Below are 10933 nucleotides of genomic sequence, written 5' to 3' on the forward strand. Positions count from 1 at the left end.
GAGAAATATATGTTTTATTTTCTAAATATTCACTCAGTGAATGTACATAATCACTTTGTATGTTGGAATAGCCACGGGATATGACTGTCAATAACTTGCATTGTAGCGAAATCCGTGTCAGTTTCACGGAAATTTGAGTGATTCCGTGGCTATTCCACGGATTTTGAGTTAAGCAAATCCGTGGCTATTTCATGGATTCCTGTGAGACCAGGTTGCACCGTGGCCTTGTATGTCACTGCTTTATATAAGTCATGCATCTCTATTGAATCAGCCCAATCATGGCTAGAAGTGGAAATACATCAAAAACGTTTTTTAGTGCAAAAGTCAAATTTTTCAGATAAATTATTTCTGTCATTGAGGAGCAGCGGTTTATTTTTTTTGTAAAGTTTTAAATAAGACATGTAGAATAAATAGATAATGCGATATTTGGCGATAATGCCTGTTTTTACAATTTATTTCAATGATAAACTTTGTATTTTCCCTACTATTTAAAAAAAAATAGTGTATTGTAAGGATTAACAGTTCTGTATTGAAAATCTTTGGAATCTTATTATATCAACTGCCAAAGATGCTAAGATGAAATATAATCACCATATACGGGTAAATAAAACCACACAAATGACTGCTTCTGATTTAAATGGTTTAATCAGCCTTCATTAAAAATGAGCACACACAACACAACCCAGCTCAGTAAGTAGCAGGCTACACATCAAACACGAGTCACCTGCAGGCATGTTATCGAAGCATCAACACCTCAGTAACATAAAACCTCCTTATTCTAAGCAGTAATCCAAAAAACGTCCAGAAAAATGGATACTTGTCTTTGTTTCCCTCCTACACAGTGGTTTTTAAATGCAGCATAAATGCTTTATGAGTGAATGCAAAGTATGTGTAAGTGAAGCCCAAAGGCAGATGGGGAAGACCCATGCAGAGAACTTTGGTACATTCAATCCTTTGCTTTAGTTGGATATTTGTGAAACAAAATAGTGATAATGAGGCAGCAGCAAAATCATATTCAGAAGCAATATATGCATCAGTAAACACTGAACAGACTGCATGCAGTTATGACTTGCGTGGCGAGCTGTCATTGCTCTTAATTATTCATGAAATGTCATACATCACAATCAGTCATCAGCACCAATGAAGCTTCACAGAAAGAATAAAATGACCTGCGAGGGGAAAATGAACAACAAAGCGAAGAGAGTCATCTGAGAGGAGGGTTGGAGGAGGAGGTCAGAGCTTGGAGCTGGGTGTGAATTATCTTCATCTCTCTGTCTGTTGTTCATACAAAACAGTGATGGGAAACATTTGTCTGTTATTGGACACGTCTAAGGAAATACTATAGCAGGTGATCCAGGTTTGGAAGATGCTGTTTCCCAGAGGAGGAAGAATGGAAGTCTAGTGTTGACTGTCCATCTCAAACGGAGGACGGGGTCGACTGGGACGGAGGCGCTGCACCTAACGGACTCCTTTCCTGCCCAGGAACCGCAAGACAGCGTAGTTGTAGGTGGTGGCAGCCAGATACAGGAACTGCAAAGGGAGAAATTTAAGAAGAAACGGGCAAAATACACCGTAAAAAAAAAATCTGTTTAATTTACGGTAAAATACCGGCAGCTGTGGTTGCCAAAACATCACCGTAAAAAATACAGTGAGCGTATGTGAATGTAAATATCAGCAAAAACTGTAATTTATACAGAATAATCCCATTACTTTTAGGATAATTGTGTCATCATGGTATTTCTCCATTAACTTTACATGGAAATTTTATATTTTTACAGCAAAACTGTGTGTTTTCTACAATTTATGGCGGTAGAATTGAAAGTTTTATACTATTCTTTGATTTACAGTAATTAAAAGTATCTACTACGGTGATGTACAATGTTTAATTTTACGACCTGTTTCTGATGCAATTTGACAGTTTTTTACTGTAATTTCTACAAACATTTTTTACAGTGTAGAACTTTAGATTAAAAAAGACTTGATTTGGATTTGAACATGTGCTGTATGCATGGGCAAGCCACTATCATACATTTGGATCAAGTGTTTGAAAGGGTTGATTCACACAAACATAATGCATTTCTTGCCTGAAGTCATATCTAGCCATGTAGGTAGTTTTGGTTTGGAGTTTGAAAAATCCATTTGCTGAGATATCTGCTTCCCAATACACACACAGTGACTTCAATTTTGTTTGTGGCTTGCACAGCATTAAAAACTGACTTTGACGGCTGTCCCTATTACTCCAGATAATCCACATACTTTGCTTTGAACTGCCGGAACTATTTCTTTAGTAGAAATCTGTTTCACTGAAAACGTGTGAGGCAGGAAAGACATGCTGCAGCTGAAAGTCCTTTTTCAATGCTTTGAGTATCATAAAATAATTTTCCACTATGCAATAAAGTGAGGTACAAAACCTGACCAAAATAACCAAAATGATCTGCGAAACCAGGTGGCAGCCTCCGGATTTGAAAAGTGAGGTTGATGCAGAAATGCCCTTAACCTGAATTCTTACTACCAGCCAGCAGAGGGCGACTCCATCGGCTGCCAAAAGAAGTCAGATTGTATGAAGTCTAGGAGAGAAGGACCCTGCCTTCTAACTTGATTTATAACCTCAGTAAACATTCTCATAATGAGTCATGTCTTCTTCAATACACACTGTAAAAAATAATCTGTTTAATTTACGGAAAAATACCGGCAGCTGTGGTTGCCAGAACTTCACCGTAAAAATTACAGTGAGTGGATTTTCTATTCTAAATTTAAATGTAAATATCAGCAAAAACTGTGATTTAGTCTGAATAATCCTGTTTTTAGGATAATTGTGTCATTAATTCATACATCAGGATATTTCTCCACAAATTTTGAATGAAAATGTTATATTTTACCTAAAACCTGTGTGTTTCTTCCAGTTTATGACAGAAAAAAAGTAAAAGTTTTGTGCTATTCTTTGATTTACGGTAGTTAAAAGCGTCTAATACAGTGATATACAATTTTTCATTTTATGCCCTATTTCTGATGTATTTGACAGTGTTTTACTGTTATTTCTACAAACCTTTTTTACAGTGCAGCATGATGTTCATTTTGTAAATAATGGTGTTAAATAGATAAAGCAGGACATGCTTTAGTGTGGCAGCATTGTAATGAAGTCACACTGTTTCTAACGTTGACCCTTACTCAGTTTTCAGTTCATCTGAATTAATTGTAACATTTTTGTTTGCCTAATAACTTGACTTGTTTTGCACTTAGTTGCACTAAAAGACACTTTAAAGAGTCAGCTGTTCTTAGCGCCCCTAGCTCCACCCTCTCATCCAAATATGGTCACTTCTGCCTCCAAAAAAACAATATGGCGGCATCCAAAATTCCCCCAAAAAACACGAGGCTTCAGAACTTTAATCCAAAGTCCACTCCTTTTATACAGTCTGTGGGCTAAATACAGCCTAATTTGAGTTTTAGATGTGGTTCAACTGGCCATATTTACGAAAACAATCTTATCTCATATTTAATATACACTGTAGAAACAAAGTTATTTTCCCAGAAATTTACTGTATGATTTTACGGGGTTGCCTTTATTTTTTTCATTAAGTGCAAATGCAATACAAAAGTAAATTACTTTATGACAAATATTGACCATGAAATTAAAGTGGAAATCTGTAAATGTAATATAATGGGACATTATAGATTTTTTTTTACAGTATTATTCAATTGCTCAGTTATCTTGAACTTTAAATTATAGAGAATTCTACAAAAAACACTTTCTTACTGTGAAAGTTTAAGTTGAATGGGATGTTTCTTTTAATAAAATAAATAGTAAAAAAATGGTAAAAAAAAAAAAAAAAAAAAAGTCTGTCAGAAAAAGACTCAAAAAAAGTTATTCTACAGATATAAATATATCTAAATACAGACATTAACTGTATATTATCTGTATTTTTAAAGCAATTATCTGTAAAATAACGATTAAAGATAAAGATAAACAGATATGAAAAGTTGAAAAGGTGGCAAAACAAAAACAAAAAAAAAACACAGCATCAAAATTCTGCTTCAAATATTCCCAGTTTTCCTGAAGATTTCTAGCATTTAAAATTATTATTATTATTATTTTTTTTTATTTATTTTTTATTTCTATTTTTTATTGCAATCTTTTTTATAGTGTGACCAAATGAGTTGCTCACCAGTGCTAAGAGAGTGACTCCGGCGCCTGCAAACGCAGCTATGTACAGGTCATAGGTGACGTAGAACTGCAAGATAAATAAAACAGAAGTTAGTTCATATATCCTTGCATGACTGCGTCATTCCACAGTATAAACATACATCCTCAATTTCTAATTCTGTAGAGTAGATTTGACTTTTTCTGTCACAGGAGTGCTGACATGAAACACTGAACTGTGTGCAACGGGATATTGGATTCAGCTACTCACTTCGCTGGTTTTGCAAATAGATGCCAAGGTCATCCCACAAGCCTTGCCTGGCATTGCATTCCAAGGGAGCAGACCTTAAATGAAGACATGACGTAAGTATCTCCTACCATTGCTGAATCATGATGAGTTATGACTCAGTTACGTGTACATGCAGCACATCAGGGACACAGTGGTGAAGAAATTAAGACAAGGTGCAGTTATCTTCATTATTTTATGACTAATTCAACAAGCAGTTTTGCATCTGCCCCCCAATGATTAATTCATTGACTCATTAACATTCTCATCAGGTGGACATGCGGTCAGTCATTATAAGAACAACGCACCATACTGCCTGGCGTCCATGCAAATCCAGCCGTGCTGATTAATGCTGGGGGTTGTCTCAGCCAGGATGTTAATGGTGTGGCAGGTCTGCTCCATGTTGAACAGGAAGAAGACTGGGATGGCGGTGAAGGCAAACACGGCCAGCCAGATGAAAGCCAAGATGTATGTCACTATGATGAACTGTGGAAATAAAAAGTGCAGAACGTCAGGTCACAGAGATGTGGCGTAGGAGCCCAGCTGATGGATGTGGTGTCATTACTACACACATTTGTTTTTTCTTTCTTTTTCAAACTTTATTTTGCAGCTTTTCATTAACAGACCACCCCCCTCCCCAAGGCTCTTAAACAAAGACAAAAAACAAAACAAAAAAAAACACAGAAAAGTACAGGAACAATGCAAAAATAATCAGACAGGAACCTCTCATCATATGTTGAGTGAGCTGATGTTTCCAGCGTGACCATATGTTTCTAACCATGGAATACAACTCGTGTTAAGGTACACTGTAAAAAGGTCGGAAAATTAAACATTGTACATCACCGTAGCAGATACTTTTAATAACTGTCAACTAAACTAATTCTAAAACTAAACTAACTAACTAAACTAATTCTAAATCTAATTAAAAACTACTACTGTCAACTAATAAACTGTAGAAAACACACAGTTTTGCTGTAAAAATATTAATTTTTCATGTAAAGTTAATGGAGAAATACCACGATGACACAATTATCCTAAAAGTAATGGGATTATTCCATATAAATTACAGTTTTTGCTGATATTTACATTTTCATACGCTCACTGTATTTTTTACGGTGATGTTCTGGCAACCACAGCTGCCGGTATTTTGCCGTAAATTAAACAGATTTTTTTTTACAGTGTACATCATTGGAAAGGGAACCCTTCAACAAATTCTATAAGGGGACTCCAGGTCACTGTGAAGTTCTTGCCGGCCTTATGTATAACTTGCATCTCAGTTTTTCTAAAGGTAGAAAAGATAGTACATCTCTTAGCCACTGCAGAAATGACGGAGGTGAATTTGATTTCCAGTTAAAAAGTATAAGTCTGCGTGCAAGCAGGGAAGCAAATGCCAAGGTGTTAGCTTATAATTTTGAAACTTTGCTGCCTAGAGGTGGTTCCCCAAAGATGGCTATGTGGTACTCAGGCGTTATAGTCTGACCACAGATTTTGGAAAATACAACAAATATCTGTCTCCAGTAATCGTTGAGAGAAGTGCATGCCCAGAACATGTGTCCTATTGTGGACTACAGACATTTCTTCAACAAAAGACATTTCATTGAGGAGCTAAAACAAACCAGCATTCAGCCTCTGACATCATACTTCCCCTCCCTCTTTGTTCCCCCCTCCATGTTCTCACCGTCAGGCTGAGGCAGCGGCCACAGTGGGTGCTCCTGAATTCACCAAAGGTCTGCTTGACAGCGGACGTGGCATAGAAACCCTCCGCCAGCAGCAGGATGCCATAGAGGAAGAAAAATGATGCCAGGCCATAGATCACATACTGGAAGTATTTGATACTGAGGGAGAAGACAGGTCAAAGAGTCAAATAGAACAATTCTTGAGGTCAAAAGTCACAATTCAGAGAATTAATTGAAGTGTCACTCACAATGAGGCCATGACCACAAAGTCTTGAACGTTGCGGGCGAAGTAAGTCTCGACGAGGACTTCGGTCTGGGACAACGCTTCATGCCCGCAGCCGCAAAATAACGCCATGCCGGCATATAACAGCAGGGTGGCCACCAAGGACGGGTAGGGCACTGCCCCAATGCACCGGATACAGCAATCATAACAACCTGAGGGGGCATAATATATCAGCACACAGGCGGCACACACCGCACATATAACCACACAACACATCTACGCCACGGTGGGGAACTCTTTTACCCTGTTGGGGGAGCTATGAAAAAGGCCTCGCTCTGTCTGCAAATCCATGAGCATACACCAAAACCCCACCAACAGGCAAGAAAGCAACAGAAAAAAAAATTAGTGACAACCAAGAGTTCAAGCAGCGGTTTCCCAATAAAGCGTCCAAACAAAAAGCATCCACCACTGACTTCACTTCACTTCACGACAATCTCATGCACTTCTTCCAGTGTAAGCTGTGCTGTTGAAGCAGGTAGCAAATATCCACAGTGTTAATAAATGCATTGGCAGAAATGGGATAGAGGAAAGCACCTAAGGCTTTGCAAAGCCAAGGCTGCCTGACCGGAAACATTTGCTGCTTCTGATCCTGTACTCCACAACAAAGAGAGATCCCAGTGCCAACCAGTGATGTACAGTGCTGCCCACAAGCTATTACTACAGTAAAATAAGTCTCAGCGCTGACTTCATCTGTATGTGAAAGCTCCTCTGCTGGTACCAGCACCTCACAGCTCAGCCCCTACTGACTCTGGTCCTGCCCCTCTTTCTCCGGCGGGCACAGGCGTCACCAGGCGAGTGCAGGGTGGTGAAACACTGCAACGCTGCAGGGGTCTGAAGAAAGAGCTTCTTTTTGTGGCTACAGATACAATATCCATTGTCTGTAGCCATGATCGAGGGGGGAACAAAGGGCAGCGATGTTAAACAAACAAAGAGCATAGTGCCACGCGTACACACACACACACACACACACACACACACAGTATGAGGTGGCTGGGGGTCACCAGGACCGTCTACACCACTACTCAGGCCATCCTCCCTCCACAGCTGGCGGAGGCTCGTACCATGGCACTGAGTGTCAATGTTGGCGGGGGCTGGGTTCAAGTGTTCAAAGAATGTGTGGAAGCATAATGAACGAGAGAGGCAATTTGAATATCTTCACAACAACAACAACAACAACAACAACGACGCCACTTGTCGCTGCACATTGTCGCTGTTCCAGGCTACCTCAGTGCAATAAACCCTCCTGATAACTTCAGGTTATGGTTCCTCTCTTGGAGAAAATCACATTAGATTAAGGGAAATTGCTGCATCAAATCCAAACATCATTATAAAACTGAATAACTAGGAACACACTTGCAAACTTTGTCGGAGATGAAGCAGCCAGCCTCTCCCATGCCAGCTTCTCAAATGACTGGATTTTGGTTTGGAAAGGAAACAGAGGCTGTGAGCTCAACAAACTGCTACCAAAGTATAAATAGTAACAGCAGGAAGACTGCTAGAGTCCCAGAAATGATAGTGCCTGCAGACGCCCACGCTTCAGCTGTGCCCTGCTGCAACAGTGGTTAGAGTGATGAAGTGATACAGGCCATCATAACCTCTATTTGAATTCAGCGCAAAAGGCATAAATGCATTTACAGTAGAAGCCAGACAATCAATCACGACTAAGAAGCTGTTAAAAAATGTGTGAAAGTTAGCAGCAGTTTGTAAGTGAGAAAAAACGGTTTGCAGAGGTTGTTCGGGTCCACGGCTCTCATGCAAATTTGCTAATTTACACCCATGACACATTTGGGAGTATCTGACCTCTTTTGCATGAGTGACCTGGCATGGCCTAGGCATGATGAGACTCAATGGCCTCTCTGTCAGCCACTCTTGTTTATATTAAAAAGGGGTTAAAAGAGGTAAAGAGGAGTCCTTTCTTCATTGAAAAGCAATAAATCCTGTCTGAGTCTCTTCTCAGTCTTCTGAAATCCCCATTGTATGTTAAACTAGATACATTATTAGGATGAATAAATGATAAATGAATAATGAATCTGTGAATATCAAAACACTTAAGAATCTTTTTAAAAACACTGGATTCATTTGCAGCAAATCTTGCCCACAGTGCATGAGGGCAACATGATGTCTAGGGACAGAAAAGGATATATTAAAGGCAACATTAGTAAGTTATTGAAATCCACATTTTCAAATCACATTAATAATAGATGATAAGAGTTATTAAAGATTCTGTGCACTCACCCATGTCCAGAGAGAAGTGCAGAGGGTTATTGAAGTTTTGCTGGGTGGCTTTGTGACTGTGATATGAGGATATGAGAAGTTATTCCCCGCCACTCCTATATGAATCTGACTCGCGCTTTTGTCTCATCAACAATAGATAGACCACATCTCCCCGAGTCACATCTTAAAGTCACAAAGTCCCATTTCAGCTGCCAGTCATTATTTATAGAGCCATGGGTTCAGAATTTGGGACATAGAGTGGGTTATGAATTCTAATTGTAATTCTCTTTTTTTGTTTTTTGTTTTTTTGGTGATATTTACTGTATTTTAGCTGTTCTGAATAATAACTTGTGGTTGCCCTTGGTTAATAATTCGAGTTTTTGCATGCATACTTCATACAGACACAAGACTGATTTAAAGATTAAATCAGTTTACACATCTTGTCTTAAAAAACATGTTTACAAGAAATGCATGTTTCATTTTTAAGGGCAAAGTTACAAATTGTTCTTTTACTTAATACGCACAATGCACAACAAAGATTCTGTGCATTATTGTGCACAATAATGCAATTACACTTCATTAACTTTCTGTTCGTCATCATGCATGTGTTGTCTGTCTGCACACACACATGCTAGCTGTCAGGAACATACAGTAGACGTGTGTCAGGGTCATCAGAGCAGCATGACCAGAAACACACAGAGTTAAGGGGTACGTGGGGACAAAAGAGGGAAATAAATCGAAATGCCAGTGACTGACATCGATGAAGTTGACTAACAAGGGTGACATTGACGGTCGGGTCCAGCTGCTGCCCTCCTTCCCTCCCTCCCTCATGTTTGACCCAGTTGATGTCAAAGCTGGGTTCAGTACAAAGGAGCCAGTGTGGAGCGGGAGAAAACACCATTTTTTTTTTTTTTTGGAGAAGCCCCTCATCCTTGTTTCCCTTCAATTTTAAGCCCATGATCAATTTGACATACCAAAATGTTATAAACAGTCCCTTCGATTTATTACATTTCAATGTAATTTGTAGAAAAAACTACAATTGTAGGGTATCATCACTGGATAAGACAGCCACAGGCAAACTGCCATCCTCCTAATACCAACATTAGCATTATCTGTGTCCTCACAAATGAGCACATTTAAGAAACGAATCTGTTTCTGAGCAAGTCACTCCTCTTCAGAAAAAAAAAATAGCCTCGTGGATTGCTAAATTGCTTAGTTTAAGTTTACAGTCTGCATCCTTTTGTCTCCTAGAAATCCAGAGCAATAACACATAAAGTAATTAGTATGCGGAAAGGATTAATGACATCAGAAAGTGAGAGAGAGAGATGATGCCTTTGAAATCTCTGAGAAAACCATGCAAGAGAGAAAGAGGAGCCGAGGAGCATTAATTAACCCCGGCACTGTGTGTGAGAGTGGAGAATGGTTGTCAGCTTTACTTTTGAGATGTGAATTAGCAATAAACTTGACAATCAAAGGATGGGATTAGGTAGGAGGACATGTTTTAGAGCCTTGTTGGCTTGGCGTGACACACAGAGAGCGATGCATTCATTTATGAATAAACTATATTCCACAAAAGCTGCATGCAGATGGTGGTCGGGGATGTGAGCAGCCTCCGATTATAAATGATTGGGTAACACTTAATAAGACCGTCTAACAGTTATTAGTTAGTGCATGAACTGATTTTGAACCACCACATTACTCTCAGAGCTTTCAAGTGGATGCTATTAGGATATGCATATATCAATATATGTTTTGCATAATCACATAGAAAACTATACCTATATCATGATCAGCAGTGACTACACTGTGAGGGTTCTGTATATTAATGTATATGCAGGATGTCTTTGTGATCTGGCACAGTACTCTATCTTTGAGTCATTTTTATAATTGTTTGCTGTGTGATAGATATACTCGCCAATATTTACGCTCTGGAAGTGGTAATATGCATGTGTTTATACAGGGGAGGGAGGGGGAGCTCTGTAAAAATATTTGCACCACCTTCTCTCTCTGTTATGGTAATGTGTGTTATCTTGTGACAAAACGAATGAACAAACAGGCATCAAACAAACAAACAAGCACTTGGAGGACAAAAACACGTCAGGCTCAGTCAGAAGTGAATCCACTGGCGATGACCTCCCGTGGCGAGGGCCTAAATTATTTGTTTTACCGCATGATGAAGCAAAGGGAGGACGAAGCCGTTCTCCAACTGGGTGTTTATTTGTTCGCGTGTTTGATTGTCTTTCATGATAATCTCAGACTCTGCTGGCAGCGTGTTTGAGGCCTGGGGAAACTGCAACCAAGCTTTAACGTTTCTTTTTTTTGTTTTTTTTAAGATT

General features: G+C 39.1%; 1 protein-coding gene across 2 annotated transcripts; it reads right to left on the minus strand.

Moving 5' to 3' along the window:
* Positions 1-626: 626 nt before the first annotated feature.
* Positions 627-8769, minus strand: plp1b (proteolipid protein 1b). Of its 2 annotated transcripts, none has more exons than XM_059351134.1 (7): positions 8619-8769; positions 6349-6535; positions 6103-6259; positions 4733-4910; positions 4410-4483; positions 4164-4229; positions 627-1530 (listed from the first exon to the last, which is right to left on the minus strand). In XM_059351134.1, the coding sequence occupies exons 1-7, from the start codon at positions 8620-8622 to the stop codon at positions 1459-1461; spliced, it is 738 nt and encodes a 245-aa protein (XP_059207117.1). In that variant the 5' UTR covers positions 8623-8769; the 3' UTR covers positions 627-1458. The 2 variants fall into 2 exon arrangements, with proteins under 2 accessions (XP_059207117.1, XP_059207116.1); XM_059351133.1 differs by lacking the exon at positions 8619-8769 and adding an exon at positions 6918-7073.
* Between the last annotated feature and the right edge of the window lie 2164 nt (positions 8770-10933).

Source organism: Centropristis striata, chromosome 15 (genome assembly GCF_030273125.1).
Source record: "Centropristis striata isolate RG_2023a ecotype Rhode Island chromosome 15, C.striata_1.0, whole genome shotgun sequence".
NCBI lineage: Eukaryota > Metazoa > Chordata > Actinopteri > Perciformes > Serranidae > Centropristis > Centropristis striata.